This window comes from Geotrypetes seraphini, chromosome 6 (assembly GCF_902459505.1).
Source record: "Geotrypetes seraphini chromosome 6, aGeoSer1.1, whole genome shotgun sequence".
NCBI classification, from domain to species: Eukaryota; Metazoa; Chordata; class Amphibia; order Gymnophiona; family Dermophiidae; genus Geotrypetes; species Geotrypetes seraphini.
Window position 1 is genome coordinate 164,120,240 of NC_047089.1, and position 21,139 is coordinate 164,141,378.

At 40.1% G+C, this 21,139-nt stretch overlaps 1 protein-coding gene across 3 annotated transcripts in view; it reads right to left on the bottom strand.

Moving 5' to 3' along the window:
- Nucleotides 1-21,139, bottom strand: part of COL4A2 (collagen type IV alpha 2 chain) — a 426,713-nt gene that overhangs the window by 87,576 nt on the left and 317,998 nt on the right. For all 3 annotated transcript variants that reach the window (XM_033949645.1, XM_033949646.1, XM_033949644.1), the window contains exons 20-25: nt 19,956-20,102; nt 14,322-14,414; nt 13,983-14,146; nt 9,418-9,490; nt 8,414-8,520; nt 3,429-3,612 (exon numbers count right to left, since the gene is read on the bottom strand). In XM_033949645.1, coding sequence (XP_033805536.1) covers nt 3,429-3,612; nt 8,414-8,520; nt 9,418-9,490; nt 13,983-14,146; nt 14,322-14,414; nt 19,956-20,102 — 768 coding nt within the window. The remainder of the gene's footprint in view (nt 1-3,428; nt 3,613-8,413; nt 8,521-9,417; nt 9,491-13,982; nt 14,147-14,321; nt 14,415-19,955; nt 20,103-21,139) is intronic.

Consider the following 21,139-nt stretch of genomic DNA (forward strand, 5'->3'; position numbering starts at 1 on the left):
GCGTATAACGCGCATGGTTATGCACGGTTTGTAAAATCGTGTTTAACGCGCACGTTATATGCGTGAAAATACGGTAGTCATTCTAAAACGTTGGTACCAGCTTGCTGAAAATGCTACAAAATCAATTTGGAAGTGTCCACTCAATGTTGTTTCTCATCAGCATGCAAACATTTGGGCACCCACTAGGCTGACAGCTTCTGCATACTCAGGTGCTTGTGGATTATACACCCAACACGTTCCCTGGATATCTGTAGTGTCTCAGCAATTGTTTTAGCCAATATTCACCGATCTGCCAAAATCATGTCATAGACATGGTCAACAATTTCAGGAGTTGACACTGTTTGCGGCCTCCCAGACCTTGCTGCATGTTTGGTTTCAAATTAGAGATTGACATAGTGGTAGTTACCCGCATCTAGCAGTGGGTAGCCGCGGGCGGGGAGAGAAAAAAATAGTGGTCGCTACAGGGACAAGGACAAGGCCATTCACTGCCCCGTGGAGCAGTGAATGGTCTTGTCTCTGCAGTGAAGTAAGCACGGATCGCACGGTCCAACATCCCCACCCAATCGCCGCATCCCGCCATCTCCCTCCCTCCACCTCACCTTAGGTGCCGAATTTAATTCTTCTTCTCCCAGCGGCACGCTTTCAATAAGTCACACGTGCGCAGCTGCTTTAGTTGCTGAATCTTCTCTTCTGATGCAACTTCCTGTTTCTGGTTGCGTCAGAGGAGAAGATTCAACAATTCAAGCAGCTGCGCGTGCAACTTATTGAAAGCATGCCGCTGGGAAAATAATTAAATTTGGCACCTAAGGTGAGGTGGAGGGACATGGCAAGACACGGCAATCAGGCGGGAGGGGACTGCTGGACTGCGCGATCCATGATCGTGCGTGTTCCTTCACTCTAGGAAGGAGGGACTGAAAGGGAGATTGTGGGCTAAGGGGATGAAGAGGGAGAGAAATATTAAACCCACAGCAGGAAAGAAAGGGGAGGATAGACAAGTGAGCCAGATGCAGGAAGCGGGGGGTGGGGGGCAGAAAGAGGGAAAGAAGCTAGATGGGGTTGGAGAGAAGAGACACATTGGTGTGGAAGAGGAAGAGAAGGGAAATCTGGTCACAGGAAGGTAACAGAAACAGAGGGGAGATAATGTGCATGAGGGCATAGGGACATACATGGGGATGGTATATGGACACAGGGGGGACAATGCCAGATACAGAGGGGAGATATTAGAAATGGGGAAAATAGGAACACAGAAGTGAGATGATTTGTGCAGATGGGATCAGATGGTTTGTGGGGAAGGGACGGGGACTGAGCTCGCAGGCTCTGGCGGCTTGCACAAATTACATTGTAACGCGCCATGAAGGTAAGAGGGAGGGAGATGGTCATACTGCACGAGGGGTGCTGAAGGGTGGTAGAAAGGAACAGATGCTGAAGGGGGTGGCGAGAGGGAAGGGTGGTGGTGGAAAGGAATGGAACAGACGCTGAAGGGAAATGTGGAAGACAGAGTGGGGAGAAGACGCTGAATGGAAATGGGAAATAGAGAGTGGGGAGAAGACACTGGAAGGGAAGAAGACAGAGATGCCAGACTATGGGCGGAGCGGAGGGAAGAAGATGGGTGCCAGAGCAATTGGGGGGGAGGGGGGCTGAAGGGAGAAGCACAGTAACAGAGCAAATGGAAGACGCAGAGAGACGATAGACAGTGGATGGAAGGAACTGAATGAGAAGATGAGGAAAGCAGAAACCAGACAACAAAGGTAGAAAAAAATTTTTCTATTTCTTTTCTTTTTTTTGCTTTAGGATATACAGTAAAACCTTGGTTTACGAGCATAATTCATTCCGAAACCATGCTTGTAATCCAAAACACTCGTATATCAGAGCAAATTTCCCCATAAGAAATAATGGAAACTCAGACGATTTGTTCCACAACCCAAAACCTTTAATACAAAATACTATACGTACTTGTATTGTAAGACCTCGATCATTTAGAACAGCGTCAGAGAGAGAACCATTGGCTCAGTTGTGATGATGTGACGCGTGTATACTGTATGTACTTGTATTGCAAAACACTGCTTGTATATCAAGTTAAAATTTAATCAAATGTTTTGCTTGTCTTGCAAAACACTTGCAAACCAAGTTACCTGCAATCCAATATACTCTAGTAGTATATTAGTTGTGTTGATAAAAATTTATAAACAAAGCCCTGCCAGCTGAACATCTCTTTCTCTAGTTCAGCAGCCAGAACTTTGATTTATAAGGAAGAAATATGCTAAATATTGCACTTCTGAGGCTTGCATGGATGCTGTGGGGACAGTAGTTGCGGGGCAGTGACACAGGGACGGTGGTCGCGGGGATGGGGGACACATTTTTTTCCCCATGTCATTCTCTAGTCTCAATCTCCACGCTGAAAGTTTGCACACCACTTTTTCATTGTGGAATATGATAAGCATTTGTCATTCCAGTGTTTGCATCATATATTCATGGTTTTCCTTTGGACTTTTCTTCTGCAGGAATAGGAACTTCCTGATGGCTTGGAGTTCCACCCTTGAAAATTTCAAACTTTTTGTTGACGTGGTTCAATCAATGATCTGAAACAATGTCAAAACATAGCCTTACAATTCTGCAAATTGGCACTTTGCAAAATAAAATAACACTCTTTTCAGCCACAGTGACAAAATAACGCTCAGAATTTAGGAAGTTGGTTGAGTTGAGAACGTTACAGTAACCCTTTGTAGTGTGCAGGAAAGAACCATGCAAGGGGCACTTTTGCTGCAGCTTTAGGAAAAGGACCCCTATGAGAGTAGTTTTATTCTAGAGCAGGGGTGTCGAAGTCGGTCCTCGAGGGCCGCAATCCAGTCGGGTTTTCAAGATTTCCCCAATGAATATGCATGAGATCTATGTGCATGCACTGCTTTCAATGCAGATTCATTGGGGAAATTCTGAAAACCCGACTGGATTGCGGCCCTCGAGGACCGACTTCGACACCCGTGTTCTAGAGCCTTGTGTTTGACACCGGGATTTGCCTGAGGTCAAAATGTGGCCCTGTCAAGTTTTTAATAAAGGATCACATCTTCCAAGGAATTTTAATATTGTTCTTTGTCTTCTGGATTTTCATATTGCCAAGTCTCTGTGGTTTTCATCTTAGTAACATGTTGCGGCCAGCAAAGAAGCAAGAGAGATAAAAATCTGCATTGCACAGAAAGATATACAGTAAAAGTGCCTCGCTATCTAAACTGACTGCATTCCAGACCGATTGCTGCTACAAAAAATTATGTTTTTACCTATATTATAATGAAGATCACTTTCTACAAGTTACCGATTTTAATTACCTTTGATATTAATAGCGATCACAATAATACAGTAAAGTTATTTTCTGATGGTGTGGGTGTAAAAGAATTTACAGTAGGCTCTTCATGCAGATTAGAATACAGCCATACCTGGTGGACCAGGAGGACCTGGAATCCCAGGAAATCCTTCAAATCCTGGGTCACCTGGTAAACCACGAACTCCTTTGTGGCCTGGTAGGCCTGGACCTGGCGGACCAATTTCTCCTTCAATACCTCTCTGGCCTGGTGGTCCAGGAAAACCAGGATCACCTGAAAGGCCTTTAATGCTATCACCCTGTATAATATAATAAATTTGTTTCACTAAATAAATAACATGGGGTTCATATCACACTTATCCATGTTAACATAAAAAGCCATTATAAAAATTATGTATTTTAAGCCAACGTTGATTATTTTTATTACAGCATTCTGCAGCAAGACACCAAGAAAAGGGGACCGGCGACACTATTTTGGCAGAAGAAAATAATTAGCTATTTTAAAAGTAATAACACTTTTTAATTCTTCAATGTCTCTGCATTATGTCACTTAGCTTAGCTGGGATGCACAAACCTATTTTACGTCTTTTCTATCTGTTCCTGGTAACTTTAACTTCCAGTCTCCTGCCACAAGACAGATGGACATATCAACTCCTTTCATAGAAATGGGTCTTGTATAGAATCATTTCTAGTCTTATACTATAATTAGCAGACTTCATCACAATAGGTAGAGTAGGCAAGCTTATTTAATAAGTAATAAAGGACTAGGAAGTCAAATTGGCTTAGTATGATGTTGCAATATAAGACTCCTAAAAGTAGTATTTTCAAATAAATTATATCACAAAAATGTAAGATGTATAATTTAATCTGATTTCACATACACTCAGAATTGTGTAATTCGACCAAGAGCCGGAGCTCCTATAGTCAAACCCACCACCCAATCACTGTGTATGGAATCGTGTAAAAGTGTTATTAAAAGTTCTATTCAAAAGGTAAAAAATTTTTCAATGGCAAAAAAGGAGAAGGAGTTCCCACTTAGCTTTTGAAGTTTTCAGCTAAGTGGGAACTCCTTCTCCTTTTTTGCCATTGAAAACATTTTTTACCTTTTGAATAGCACTTTTATTAATACTTTTTCACGATTCCATACACAGTGATTGAATGGTGGGTTCGACTATAGGAGCTCCAGCTCTTAGTCAAATTACACAATTCTGAGTGTATGTGAAATCAGATTAAATTATACATCTTACATTTATTTGAAAATACTACTTCTATAATTAAACATTTTTACCCCATTTTATAATTTGTCTGCCTTTCCATGAGTTCAAATCTACAGGAAATGCCTGTGGCCAGTGTTAATGACCACTCTTGATCAATGAACAGCAGAAGTGTAGCAGCCCTCTTTGGTGATTCGGCAGCGATTAAGATAGGCTGCTGGCGTCGGGGCTTTCCCTCTGCAAGTCCTGTATAGTTTGTTTCAACTTCCTGTTTCTACGTAGGCAGGACTCTCAGAGGGAAGGCTCCAACAATGGCAGTCTGTCTTAATCACTACCGCTGCTGAGTTGCTGAAGAGGGTCATGGGGAAAGGAGAGTGGGTACAAGGGTAAGGGTCAGATGCAGTACTCCTGAGGGGGAGGGATAAAAGGAGAGAGGAGGGAAAGATGTCATACTGGGCTAGGGGAACAAGGGAAGAGAGGGAGAAACTGGTGAGAGGGAGAATGCCAGATGCAGAACTCCCTGTGGAATGACAGGGGTGGGGGGAGGGAGAGGAGGGAAAGATGCCATACCACAAAGAGGGGAGAGAGAAAGAGAGGAGGGAAAGATGTCATACTGGGCTAGGGGGCGGAAGGAGGGTGGAAAGATGCAGGCTACAGGATACGGAAACAAGGGACGGGGGAGGGATAAGCTGAAAATGGAGACAAACAGTGGCACAGAGAAGAGAAGGGGCAATAGGGATACAGAGGGGAAATGCTGAAATGGGGGTAGATAGAAACAAAGAGGTAGCAATACTTAAAGGAGCTAGATGGTTTTATAGAGGGAGGCAATGCTGAAAGAGGCTAGATAGGCACACAGAAGGAGATAATACTGAAATGAAGGATACAGACAGTGTAATGCTGAAAAGGGGAAGAGGTGATAGGGACACAAAAAGGGAGCAACGCTGAAGGGGGATAGTGCTAAAAAAAGGGGAGATACACTAGAGACACAGAGAAGCAATGCTGAACAAGGGAGAAGATAAGGACATTGAGTAGGTAGATGGTGAACATGAGGGAAAGATAAAAACAGGGACAAAATGAAGATTCTGTAGAAGAGGTGGGATAGGGACATAGGTGAGATTGGCACACAGAAGGGTGATGCTGGAAAAGAGGTGGAATGGTGACACTGTCAGACACAGAAGGGAAATGCTGGACCAAGGAGAGATGGGGGCTCAGGCTGGATGGAATGGCGAGAGATGGCCAAGACATATGGTAGAGGATCAGAAAGAGGGCAGACATTGGAAGGAATGAGAAAGTGAAGAGAAGATGAGGAAAGTAGAAATCTAGATACAACAAAGGTAGATTAAAGTTGTTTGGTTTTTTTTTGCTTGAGGATAAAGTAGTATTATAGCTGTGTTAATAAACGTTTATAATTTGAAAATGGAAATAAAGTGATCTTTTTATTGGACTAATTTTAATACATTTTTGACTAGCTTTAAGAGACCAAAACCCCCTACCATAACAGCAGTATATGGTACTGACCTGAGGAAGGAGATTTTGGCTTCTGAAAGCTAATACAAAAATATATTAGTTCAATAACATTTGGCTCCTTTTACAGTCACGTTAGCGGTTTAACATGCGTAATAGCGTGCGCTAAACTGCCAGCCATGCTAGACGCTAACGCCAGCATTGAGCTGGCGTTAGTTCTAGCCACATAGCGCGATTTTAGCGTGCGCTAAAAAGCTGCATGCGCTAAAACCGCTAACCCGGCTTTGTAAAAGGAACCCATGGTATTTTATTTTCCATTTTGGGTTTTTAAAAAAAAAATATTTACAGTGTTTATTGAAATTTTTGAACAGTTGAATAGCAAGAATTTACAACCGTGAGACATATAATAATAACTGGCAGCGAAACAACGCCGCTGTACATAAAATATCACAACAGACACCCCTATGAACACCCCAGTCCCCCCACCCCCTCAGCAAAGAAGCACTATAAGATCTGAGACCCTTCATCCCCCTAAAGATCCAATTTCAGTGTAATAACAGACCAAGTCTGTAACGATTGCTGATAATACCCTCTACGTTTAGCCACATCTAGTTCCATCTTCCCCATCACATATAACTTCGCCCTCCATTCATTCACATCTGGCACCAGGGACTGTTTCCAATAGGCAGCTATAAGACATTTAAACGCCGCCAACCCCATTCTCAATAAGCAGGTTTGCCACCTGGTGGTACAAATAGTGGAAAGCCCCAATAAGCAACTCTGAGGTGTAATCGGTAGAGGCCCCCAGCAAGTGGGATAAAAAGCGTACCACTGTAGACCAACAGGGTGCAAACACAGGACAGCTCCACCAGATATGGAGAAAAGTTCCCACAGCATGATGACATCTCCAACAACTATCTGACGTCTGAGGATACATCTTATGAAGTCGTTCTGGAGTATAATACCAAGGACTTATCACTTTGTATGCATTTTCTTGTATTAAGGCACAAACTAACACTCTACCCACCTCAGTACAAATAGTTTCCCACTCTTCTGTAAAAGTGCAATGCAAGTTTTCCATTTTGGTTTCATTTCTATGTGGTGATTTGTATTTGTCAGTCTTTTCACATTTACAATTGTTGTCTTTTACATTTTGCACAGAACTAGGGAACTTGCATCACTATTTCTGTGGTGCTGCATTGTATGCAGAATCTGGCTTCTTAGGGTACAGTTTCATTGTTGGCCACACATTCTATTTTTAGTTTGCTTTTACTTATTCTGTAATGGGTGAGAGTGTATCCGTGTTATGTATGTGTATGTGGAAAAAAGACATGCTTTTTTGTTAGCATTGACTGTGCAGGATCAATCTGTACTAATCTGACTTATTTAGATTTACAATGGTGTTGGAGAGGGCAAGGGGAGTGGGGTGGGTGAAGAGGCTGCAAAATAAACCTGCCAACTAATTTTAAAGCAAATCGAATTGTTTCGAATTGAAAAATCGATTCAATTGGTAAAATCGAATCAAAGTTATTTTTCCTGAATCGGACCGCTCTACCATGCACTAATTGGATGGTGTGTGCATAACGTGGAAGCTCTTATTGCCTCCTAAACAGGTGAAAGTAAGTGCTCCCCTAGCAATTCTTTTTAGGTCACACGTGCTAATGCAAACACCAGTGCACAGCCTGAAAGAGAAATACTGGAAATTGCCCTGTTTCTTGGGTGTACTAGAAATGGGCTTAGTGCACGGGAAAGTCCTGCATTAACATGTGCTAAACCTGTTTGCTAGTACACTTTAGTAAACATACCTCTTAGGCCCTCTTTTACTAAGGCGCGCTAATCGATTTAGCGTATGCTAAATGCTAACGCGTGCATGTTAGTCTATGGACGTGTTAGTGTGAGCTAATCGGTTAGCGCATCTTAGTAAAAGAGGGGGTAAGTGTTAGTTTTGGAGAGCTCCCCCAACTTAGATACACCCATCGCTATTAATACGAGTTCTCATCAGAAGCTCGTGGGAATCACAACGATAATTCATGAAAGTTCAAATATATCATATTGTGCGGAAGAATTCGAAATACATTTCAGAGACAGAGATCATACTCCATATATGATTTAGGCGTGAGGTTCATTGCTATCTTGGTATGTGCAAAATGAATATAGCTAAGCAAAATGAACCCATGTAGAGAATATTTCCTCCATATTGTGAGGGGCTAATCGAAAGGCCATTCTCAAAATTTTAGGGTGTGGTAACAACAAAACATGCACACTTTTTACTCCTCCTGAAAAAAATGAGTAAATATATAAGAAAAGACTTCTGTGAAGAAGATCACAAAAGGAAATAGTACAAGAAAATGACAAATTGATATTTAAGCTAGGTAGTTGAGGTCTGTGCTTGAAAATCTGTTTAGCATGGAATGATTCTTACCGGAGGACCTGGGAAGCCAGGAGCACCATCCAGTCCATTTAGTCCTGGTAAACCTTCAAAACCTATGCCACCTGGCACACCAGAGTTACCTTGTTCTCCTCTGGAACCTGCAAGAGTGTTTTCATTGTGCGTGAAAAAGAAATACTCTAATTAGATAGTGGTAAGGGAATTCAAACTATAATAATAAGTTTATTCTTGTATACTGCCCAACCGTAAGATTCCGGGCGGTTAACAGAGAAGAGGAACTGTACAATCAGTGACATATATATAGAAAAAGTAAAACATTATAATAAGATAAAAATGCAGAATTATTTAACAAACTTATCAAACAGATAGGTTTTTAAAAGTTTTCTAAAAACACAATAAGAATCCATTTGAAAGATCAGCGGTCTTAACCAAGAGTTCATTTTCCCTAATTGAAATGCAAGTGTCTTATTCAAAAATCTCTTATAACGACAGGCCTTAACTGAAGGGTACATAAATGTGAAATTGTTACAGGTATTTTTAGATGATCTATAAAAATTAAATTGGGAAGTTAGATAACCCAGGGCTAAACCAAAAAAAGCTTTAAAGCACAGACAGCCAAACTTAAAAAGAATACTTGCCTCAAAAGGCAACCAATGCAATTGTTGATAATAAGGACTGATATGATCGTATTTATTTAAACCAAAAATTAGGCGCAGGACGTATTTTGTATTAATCGAATACGTCGTAGATTTTTCTTAAAAGATGCAAGATAGATGATATTGCAATAATCGAGGACAGATAAAATCAAAGACTGTACCAAGAGTCTAAAAGAAACAAAGTCAAAATATCTTTTGATGGTTCTAAGTTTCCAGAGGATCATAAAACATTTTTTAATCATAAGATCTGTATGATCTCGAACACCAGCTGTCGGTCTAGTGTAACCCCCAAAATCCTGATTAAAGGAACAATTTCATAAGTTTGATCATTGATCATTGATTAAAACTAGATACTCTCAACCAAATAAACATGCTCCTTACCTTTTCTGGTAGCAAACACAAGCTCTCCTATCTCCCCTTGTGGTCCTGGTAGTCCTTCATCACCACGAAACCCCTGTTAATATTTATGATATACATTCTTTTTTTAAGGCACAACTATTCAAAGAGTAAGCAATCATCTATGTCTATTTATTTTCAATTGGTAAACATGACGAAGAAGAGAATGACTAATAAAATGACTAATTACTAGACTTTAAGATGTATAGGGCTGACAACCACAGGCAGATGTAAGCCATATATTCAATGCCAGGCCTTGTCCACACTGGAACTGAATGTCCTGGGTAAGGTGCTAACTCAGAAGTTATATGGGTGTTGGCCCATATTTAGTGCCGGCAACAACTTATTTAACTGGGCGAAGCCAGGACTGCCTTTTGTGTGGTCCTATCTGCACATTAGTTATGTAAGCAACAGCATTTAATGCAGCCAGTGCCTGTGTAACTGCTGGCTCCTTTGCTATTATTCCCACAATCTATCCTGGCACTACAGAGGTCAGAGATGATATTCAACATGGTTTAAGCAGGCAGAAGCCTCTCCTGATCCATCCCAGGATACTAAGGGAGCTCAGAGAGGTTCTGGCGAGTCCTATTAAAGACTTGTTCAACAAATCTCTGGAGACGGGAGTGATTCCTGGGGATAGGAGGAGAGCGGATGTGGTCCCTATTCATAAAAGTGGTCACAGGGATGAAGCAGGAAACTACAGGCCGGTGAGCCTCACTTCAGTTGTTGGAAAAATAATGGAAGTTTTGCTGAAAGAAAGGATAGTGTACTTCTTTGAATCTAATGGGTTACAGGATCCAAGACAACATGGCTTTACAAAAGGTAAATCGTGCCAAACGAACCTGATTGAATTTTTTGATTGGGTGACCAGAGAGCTGGATCGAGGACATATGCTAGATGTAATTTACTTGGATTTCAGCAAAGCCTTTGATACAGTTCCTCATAGGAGGCTGTTGAACAAACTTGAAGGGCTGAAGTTAGGACCCAAAGTGGTGAACTGGGTCAGAAACTGGCTGTCGGACAGATGCCAGAGGGTGATGGTTAATGGAAGTCGCTCGAAGGAAGGAAAGGTGAGTAGTGGAGTCCCTCAGGGATCAGTGCTGGGGCCAATCCTGTTCAATATGTTTGTGAGTGACATTGCTGAAGGGTTAGAAGGAAAAGTGTGCCTTTTTGCAGATGATACCAAGATTTGTAACAGAGTAGACACCGAAGAGGGAGTGGAAAATATGAAAAAGGATCTGCAAAAGTTAGAGGAATGGTCTAATGCCTGGCAACTAAAATTCAATGCAAAGAAATGCAGAGTAATGCATTTGGGGATTAATAATAGGAAGGAACCATATATGTTGGGAGGAGAGAAGCTGATATGCACGGACGGGGAGAGGGACCTTGGGGTGATAGTGTCCGAAGATCTAAAGGTGAAAAAACAGTGTGACAAGCAAGTGGCTGCTGCCAGAAAGATGATGGGCTGTATAAAGAAAGGCGTAGTCAGTAGAAGGAAGAAGGTGTTGATGCCCCTGTACAGGTCATTGGTAAGGCCCCACTTGGAGTACTGTGTTCAATTTTGGAGACCGTATCTGGCGAAGGACGTAAGAAGACTTGAGGCGGTCCAGAGGAGGGCGACGAAAATGATAGGAGGCTTGCGCCAGAAGACGTATGAGGAGAGACTGGAAGCCCTGAATATGTATACCCTAGAGGAAAGGAGAGACAGGGGAGATATGATTCAGACGTTCAAATACTTGAAGGGTATTAACGTAGAACAAAATCTTTTCCAGAGAAAGGAAAATGGTAAAACCAGAGGACATAATTTGAAGTTGAGGGGTGGTAGATTCAAAGGCAATGTTAGGAAATTCTACTTTACAGAGAGGGTGGTGGATGCCTGGAATGCGCTCCCGAGAGAGGTGGTGGAGAGTAAAACTGTGACTGAGTTCAAAGAAGAGTGGGATGAACACAAAGGATCTAGAAACAGAAAATAAGATTAAATATTGAACTAAGGCTAGTACTGGGCAGACTTGCACGGTCTGTGTCTGTATATGACCATTTGGAGGAGGATGGGCTGGGAGGGCTTCAATGGCTGGGAGGGTGTAGATGGGCTGGAGTAAGTCTTAACAGAGATTTTGGCAGTTGGAACCCAAGCACAGTACAGGGTAAAGCTTTGGTTTCTTGCCCAGAAATAGCTAAGAAGAAAAAATTAAAAAATTTAAATTGAATCAGGTTGGGCAGACTGGATGGACCATTCGGGTCTTTATCTGCCGTCATCTACTATGTTACTATGTATGTTACTATGAATATCAACCCCTATATATGTTTATTAGGAGAATGAGAAACAGAATATGATGGCAGATAAAGGTCATAAGACCAAAGTACTTTTTGGTAGAGAGCCACAGATCCAACTGATTACTGGCTTTCTCTCTCATTTATTTGCAGCTAGGGACCCTCATTGCTTATCTCAAGCTTCATGAATTCTGTTACTGTTTTTGCCTCCATAAACTTCCCTGGAAGGGCCAAGAAAAAGGTCCCAAATAGGACTTTCTAGGGGATGGGGATCAGAAGCATCTAGAAATGTTACACCACATTAAGGGCTCCTTTTACAAAGGCGCGCTAAATTGCCGTGTGCACTAGCCGCTACTGCCTCCTTTTGAGCAGGCGGTAGATTTTTGGCTAGATCGCACTATAGCGTGTGCTAATCCGATGCGTGCGCTAAAACGCGTAGTGCACCTTTGTAAAAGGAGCCCTAAGTTAACAGTTACAAAATAGGGGGCACATCTATAAGGTAGGCACTAAAATTTATGTACTGACTATGCATGTAAATGTTTAGAATAATAACCTCTATATAATCACCACTGAATACAATATCCACTTAAAACATTTTTTTTCTTGGGTATTGGCCCATCGGCCTAAGGCCTGGCCGCCCTCAGTAGGCCTGCTCTTACTATCGGAAACTAAGCAGGTTTAGACCTGGCTAGTACCTGGTTAGGAGATCACCTGGGAATAACAGGTGCTATTGGACCCTATGTTGGGCAGAGGCAACATAGTGGAGCCACCCCTGTGCAGGAGGCAGCAATGGTAAAGCACTCCTATACTCTGCCATGAAACATCACCGGGCAGATTCTTCACTATGCATGATACCATGAGTCAGTGGCCAACTTGGTGGAATGATCCCTCCATCCATTGGACCATCAGAGGTGAACTTTCCTCACCTTTAGATGGGTTCTTATTTCATCTCATTCTGTCATCTGTCCTTTTTAGTTTCTCATTGCTTATCGTGCCTCTATTGCTCATTTTTATCTTTTGCTCAATTTTATTTATTTTTATTTTAACAAATATCTTATTCATCTATATATGTACAGAAATGATTATTTATCTTCACTTCATAACTCTTAGTAGAGGATTCTTAGCCAACATGAATTCATGTTTTGCTTAACACTGTTTCAAAACTTTGCCCCAATACTCCCACATATGTCAGCTTCTTCAATGTTTAGAATAATTGTATATATGGGTGCAGATATGTACATATCATAATCTATCTATATGCTATTCTGTAAATACAGAAATTATGTTATATAGCACTATTTTATAGGTAGGTGTTCACATGGGTAGAATCTGGATGAAGAATGTGTGAGACGCATACTTACATATATACCTTATAGAATGCTATAAGTGATGTGTGTGAATTTCTGGCATTTAGGTGCAACAACTTATATCAGCTCTATAGCTGGTGTAGGTACTTGTACATAAGTTCTTTGCATGCATCTAATCTGTTACACTAGTATTTTACAAAGGAAAGATGGCGCCGGGACAGATAGGGACAAATGACAGAGTACCTGAATATAAACTATTTAGACAATTAATAGGCAGTATATAAATAACTTAAATAAAATATTATTACAGTACAGGTGTCACTTAGATGCATTCCGGGTGCTGTGCTGTAGAAAGGCCCTATAACTTGTCAACTTTCTTCAGGAGGTAAACTCCCTCTTAGTCAGGTTATTCTTATTTAATGCACCTCAGAGGTTTTTTTAATTTTAACCCAAAGGTTAACACAAAGGGAAAATGCTCTGCTATTCTTTACAAACTGTTGTTATTATGTATAAATCTACACCATACCATATAGTTTCTTATAGCCCACCATTTTCAGACAGGAATCATTGTGGCTTACAATAAGTTTGGATTCAGTTATTACATTGGAAGTAGGTTCTAGAGAGCATATTGGGTGGAGAACTGTCAACTATATGGAGAAGATTCGGATAGATAATTAGATTCCAGAGAGTGTATTGAGTAGAGATCATTCATTATAGGGAGAAGAGATAGGACTTTAACATTCTCCCTACCAATACTATTTTAAATAAATATCAAATTTATGGTGAACATCAGCTTTATATGACCATTTCTTCTCTTTTTTTTTTTCCAAATTTCTATATTAGTGATCCAGCAACCAACAAGATACATGTAAAATCTATACCACATCATTGTGATCAAGATAACAAAAATAACAGTAATACAACAAACATATCATGGTCCACGGTTAATCAATCTCATGTAAGATATTTTACCTGTGGACCCATAGGGCCTGGCTGACCAGAGGCACCATGGTCACCAGTGTCACCTTTTCTTCCAGGCTGTCCTGGTGAGCCTGGAAACCCTAGTAGTCCTGGAGGACCAGCAGAACCACGTCTAGTTTCATCACTCAAAGTACATCTGCAGTCGCCCAAATCACCTAAAATGGCAAATGAAAGCATAAGAAGGAAAAGGAGCGCTGAAAACAGCTTTTAAAGGAAAATGTACTTTACTCACTAAGCCATTTATTTTAAATTCAAAAACCACTACTTCTTGTGGTTGTAGAGGTTGGGGAATGGTAAGAAAAAACATACAGCAATCTGTATTACTTTTACCTTTAAATCCTTTTGTTCCCTGGATTCCAGGGAAGCCTTGAGTACCGTCAAAGCCTTGAGACCCTGTGGATCCCTTTCGTCCAATTGGAGTACCTGGCAGGATAACATATTTATTTTTATTTGTGTTCTGCTCATTCCAAAGTTCAAGGTACGGTAATAATTAAAAATATAATAAAATACTATAAGCTAGATAAAACACAACATGAAAGCTAGGACATTGGACTGAGAATCAGGGAAGCCAAAGTTTAAATAAGAACATAAGAATTATCGCTTCTGGGTCAGACCAGTGGTCCATCATGCCCAGCAGTCCGCTTACGCGGTGGCCCTCTGGTCAAAGACCAGCACCCTAACTGAGGCTAGCCCTTCCCAAGTACGTTCTGGTTCAGCAGGAACTTGTCTAACTTTGTCTTGAATCCCTGGAGGGTGTTTTCCCCTATGACAGACTCTGGAAGAGCGTTCCAGTTTTCTACCACTCTCTGGGTGAAGAAGAACTTCCGTACGTTTGTACGGAATCTATCCCCTTTCAATTTTAGAGAGTGCCCTACCTTGGAGAGGGTGAACAACCTATCCTTATCTACTAAGTCTATTCCCTTCAGTACCTTGAATGTTTCGATCATGTCCCCTCTCAATCTCCTCTGTTCGAGGAAGAAAAGGCCCAGTTTCTCTAATCTTTCACTGTAAGGCAACTCCTCCAGCTCCTTAACCATCTTAGTCGCTCTTCGCTGGACCCTTTCAAGTAGTACTGTATGCTTCTTCATGTATGGTGACCAGTGCTGGACGCAGTACTCCAGGTGAGGGCACACCATGGCCCGGTACAGCGGCATGATAACCTTCTCCAATCTGTTTGTGATCCCCTTCTTTATCATTTCTAGCATTCTGTTCGCCCTTTTCGCCGCCGCCGCACATTGCGCGGACGGCTTCATCAACTTGTCAATCATAACTCCCAAGTCTCTTTCCTGGGAGGTATCTCCAAGAACCACCCCAGACATCCTGTATTCATGCATGAGATTTTTGTTACCTACATGCATCACTTTACACTTATTCACATTGAACCTCATCTGCCATGTTGATGCCCACTCCTCGAGCCTGATTATCTCCAATCAAATTACAAGCTCAAAAATATCATCCAATTACAAATAGCATACTTCAGCAATATACAAATTAGATTCAGCAATGTAATTCCATTAATTAAGCTCATCAATATTTCCCCTAACTAGGTAAGTGAAAAATATGTTAGTTCTTATAAACAGATATGTTTTGCTTCCCAAGCAGTCAAGAGAACAGTTTGAATATCAGGCCAGTTTGACACCTAGCTTTTGGTTTTTTTTTGACACCTAGCTTGTGTTTGTTTCTCCCTCTGACATTCTTTGTGACTGCCTCGGGTACTATTTATTTATTGAAATTTCAATTTTTCATGATCAAATCACTCATTTAACATTAACACTACCAACATGAGAAAAAAAAAAGGAAAATAATAAAAATAAAGAAATTACAATTTTCTTTGTACTGTTAGCTAGTCCACAATTATCGAGAGGCAGCTAGAAAATGCAACGGAGATTAAATAGTTACATCACTTTAAAGGAAAAAAGATAGCTGAACCTGAGTAGGGCCTAATCATTCGACTGTGAAGGTTGTACTTGCATGTCAACAGGGGTATTAACGGATCTAACCTCTTTGACAGAAATAAATCTAGTTAACTGTGAAGATTTAAAAAACAAAACAAAACATATTTAGCTCCTTGAAAATAACCATACATTTACAAGGATATCTAAGGACAAATGTAGCTCCCGTTTTAAGATCTGAGGTCGCAAAAGTAGAAATTGTTTCCTCTTCTTCTGGATTATTCTTGATATATCCAGATACATTCTTATTTTGTGATTCATGAATAGTTTATCTTGATGTTTAAAGAACATTTTTAGCAACTAGTCTCTATCAGAGTCCAATGCTAACTGGACAAACAATATAGCCGCTGCAACCAATTCCATATCTGATCTCTCCAGAATGTTTGTCAAGTCCAAACTGTCTACTACAAAACCTTGTTGGACTGCTACTGATTTCTTCTTTCCCGTAGGAAGCTTCTGAAACTTTCAAAACCTCAAACAGTTATCTCTTAAACATATCAAGAGCTGAAATAGTATACATTTTAGGAAAATTAATTAATCTGAGATTTTGTTATCTAGTTGCATTTTCTAATATCTCCAATTTAAGGTTAATGTTCCTACTGTCTTTTATTAGGAGCTGATTTTGTGCTCCTTAATACTTCTAATTTATTTTCATGTTCCAAAGATTTATGTTCCAGTTTTCCCACTCTTTCTTTCATTTTTGAAGTCTCAAAAGCATTCCAGTACAGTGAGCAGTTAAGATCTGTATCTGAGTCCCCAGAAAAGTCTGTAATACTGAAATAACTTCTCATATCGAATTCAGATGAATAACTAAGTTTTTTCAAAGGAGGTATAGAAATAAAACATATGACGATCGGAAAGAAGTCAAAAAATCCCAAACATGGAAAGCAAACTATGGTGTCCCGCAAGGCTCACCAATATCACCTGCGCTATTTAACATCTATCTAAGGGCACTGGGAAATAACCTACTCTCAACCAAGGATCACATCTTCTCCAAAGTAGATGATACCTGAAAAATACTATTGATGACTTAAGTGCATGGATGACGAGTTACTTCCTCAAACTAAACAAATCTAAAACCAAAATACAATGGTTAAGAGATTATAATTCACTGAGACAGAACTAGATCTGTCCACAGGTGAGAGTCTAAAGTTAGAAAATTCCTCCAAAGTACTGGAAGTTACACTAGACTCAAACTTAACCTACAACACACGTATCACCTCTCTAGTGAAAAAATTATTTAAGATGAGACAACTGAGGATAATTAGACCAGTCCTGACTGAGATCAATTTCAAGGTAGTAGCACAATCTGTCCTAATATCTTACCTGGACTATTGGAACTCACTATACAGTGGTATTGCAGAAAAAAAAACCGCAAGAGACTTCAACTACTGCAAAACATGGCTGCAAGACTAATTCTCAAAAAGAATCCACATGAGAGGGCAAATTCACTAATAAAACAACTGCATTGGCTACTGATGAACAAGAGAATCCAATTCAAGATAGCCTGCATGGTTCACAAAGCAATCTATGGAGAAAACTAAGAGGGACTAACATCTGATATTAAAATCCCACACTCCTTCAACTCACGTGTATCAGCGCTTCAAATTACCCTTTCCATCACCTCAAAAAGTATGGCAGAAGAAGATATTTGAGGCTACCTTTGAATACCAAGGTCCCCACATACCTTGACTTCAAGAAGAAACTTAAGACATACCTCTTCACCCTACAGCTACTCTGTTATCTTCCATCCCTTCCTCCTAACAACCATGTTTCACTCTAAAAATGTAACTTCCAAAACTTGATCTAATCTTCTTGTAAACTGCATAGATTCCTTGCAGAAAACTGTGGTATATAAGACACTTTATTGTATTGTTGTATCTTCATAATAGGGCATCCAGGCAAAGAAGGCACATATTATGCTATTGCCTAAGTGCTTTTATAAAACTCTATCTCCAAAAGCTTCTGCATCAGGTTACAGTACAAGAACACAAAAAAGGTCCACTGAAATAGTTCCACAAAAACAAACGCAAAGCAAAAGGTAAAAAACCGTGGAACTGATGATCTTGCAATATAATTTATTCATAAATGGTGCAGAGGTATACACAAAACACAAAAAATATATATAACAAATGTTGGGTCCCTGTCTTTGGAATTCCATACTTCATGACTTCTTTGAGGGAATATCTTACTCCTTCTTCCGGAAACTATTGAAACCTATTCTCTTTCATCTCCACTATGGATCCACCCAAAGTCCATTAATGAATTTCTCTAACTAGATATTGTATCTGGCTCTAACCTTTCTTGGATGATAAATTGAAGCATTTGTTCTGGAATGAAACTCAGAAGTATAAATTATCTAGAATTTACATTAGTTTAATTTTTAATCTCTTGTTTTTCTGTTATTGATATTTATAAATTTAGATTGTTTAATTATTCTATCTTTACTTATAATGTATCTATCTCTTTGACAAATTTCTCTGACCCCACTTCAACCTTCCAGATAAACTTGACTAAGCTTAACATGCCAATGTAATTTCGAAAGCTCTCTGTAATGTCGCTGTCTGTATACAGTTTCTTCCCCTGTAAACCGCTTTGAACTGTTTGTATGGTATGGTGGTATATAAAAATAAAGTTATTATTGTTAATACTCATTTTTTTGGATCTTGAGGGTTTTTTATTTCATTGCCTTCAATATTTTTTACTTTCCATGAGGTACTTTCTTTTTCTCCCTCTTATTATATGTCTCCGTAATGTTAGTGATGTCTTCTCTTGTATGCTTAATTATATTGTGAGCCCATTCGGGATAGAGAGAGTAGCTCAATGCCTATATTTAGTATTATAAACCGCTTAATGCCTATGTTCAAGCAGTATATCAAATGCAATAAATCCAATCCAATAAAACAATCAAATCAAACATAAATAACAAAATATACAAATACAGCAATGTCACCATATTGTACTGGATGACTTGTCTCAAGGCACCTCGCATCACCACCCCCTTACAATCATATCAGATAAAACAGCATAAAAGAATACATTTTGAGGTCTATTTTAAATTAAAAAACAATAGGTTCAACCTGATAATACTGAGGAAGGGAATTCCATTAATACAGGGCCAAAAAATAAAAAGCAGCCCAACAAGTGCCTTTCAAGCACACATAGGATGGCACCAGAAGTGTTATAAGTTTCTCATTTTCAGGTTTGACACATGTGTATATTTTAGATAAGTACTTATCCCAGTCCTACTCTACACATTCTCTAACCCCAAGAAATGCCTTCATGCATATCGCATAAAAGTGGGCATTATGACTCAGATTCTATAAATGGTACCTAAAACATAGGTGCCGAGGAACATGGCACATAGTGCATGTCAATCTTAAGTTATGCATCATTTCTAGAATCCCACCTAGCAGCAAATAAAGTGGTCTTAGGTGACAATAGGCATCCGAACCTTAGGCGCTCCCTGTTTATGCCAGGGTTTTCTTGGCCTAAATACTGGTGCCTAAGTCCACTTTAGGTGCCTACATGCAAAACATGTCCAAGATCCACCCACGATCTACCCTAACAATGCCCACTTTCTGGTAGATGTCTTGGACTAGGCACTTACTTGAAAGTGGTAAGGCACTTCCCAACCAATTAATTTTAATTTTAGCCAATTATGAAGTACCAATTAAGCTTTTTAAATAAATAAGGGCTCCTTTTACTAAGCAGTGTAAGAGCATTTTATCACGGGCTGATGAGTGGAACATTTACCTCGCTGGCCCGTGGTAAAATGCTCTTACGCCGCTAACCCAGAGTAAGTCAGATGCCAAGACTGGCTTAGCGTACCATCTTTTATAGAACCTGGGCCTATGTTCTCATAGTGCCTACGTTTATGAGTGTACAGTATATGTCAGAACAATTTTGTAAGTGCAAACTTGAATGTGTGAAAAGATATTCCACACACTCAAATTGATTACAAAATTACCTTCCCCCATATAAATATTTTTGAGGAATCTGAACTACTTACTTGGACGTCCAGGTGGCCCTGGAGGTCCTGTGGCACCAGGCTGACCATCAGGACCAGGAAAACCAGGCTGAAAAGCTGGAAACCCTGGCTCTCCTTTGAAACCTTTGGGTCCCATTTCACCATGTCGACCAGGCTCACCAGGAAAACCTACAGTCAAAAAGATAAAGTGATTACTCAGATAAGACTTGGCATCTGTAGAGCAATGAAAGCAAACCTATTGATTATATTGTCATTAAAATAGCTGTCAGGAAAAAGAGGCTAGCATAAGAAAATTCATTTAACTAACACACTTTTTTGTTTCCAGTTTCTACCAGCCTAAAACCCTATAAGGTGGAGGAAGCCACTATATTACTGAAATTGGGGAGTGGGTGGATATCCCTGAAACTCTCTTATCTCAGGAAGCTCAGGTAGGTAAAGAATTTCTAGTCAATATTCAGCTGCTGAGGTCGGCATTTTTTTTAAACACTGATTTGAGTAGTTAAAACATATTTGGATATTCAGTGCAACTATCTGATAGTGGCTGGCGCTGAATACCTGGATAAGGCAGTCAGCGCCAGAACTTACCAGGATAATGCCAATATTCAGTCTGTGGATAACTTATCCAGGTAATTTAGGACATCCTTATCTCCTCAATTATCTGGCTAGCACCCTGAATATTGCCACTATCCAGTTATTGTGGCACTATCCACATAGTTTGGAAGCAGTCCATAAGGATACTCTGGAGCACTATTTGAATAGTGCCTTTGAATATCCCCGTCAGAAACATTTATCCGGTGAGAAGGCGATCTTATTTAGATAGGTGCTTTTGCATACTGACTCCTTTTATTTTATTTTTGAGGTTTAGACTCTAAAAATTCTGGGGGCAATTTTCAGTGGTGTTAGTCACCTTTTTAATTTACATGCTGGCATTTAAATTAACACATAATTCAATGCTGATGTATGTATAATTAATGGTGCTGAAATGTGTTACACTGTCACCATTGCTGTTACAATATATTTAGTTTAGGTCCCTCATAACTCCTCTCCTACTTGATTTTCACTCTGCCCATCAGTGTACAGGCATCATTCTTTTGTCCTTTTATCTCTCCTCAAAGACTCAACCAGTCAAGTTGGTCACAACTTTTCTCCAGAATTTTATAATCCTGGAGTGCGCATACGCACTTCAATTTTCATGGCTCCGTGCA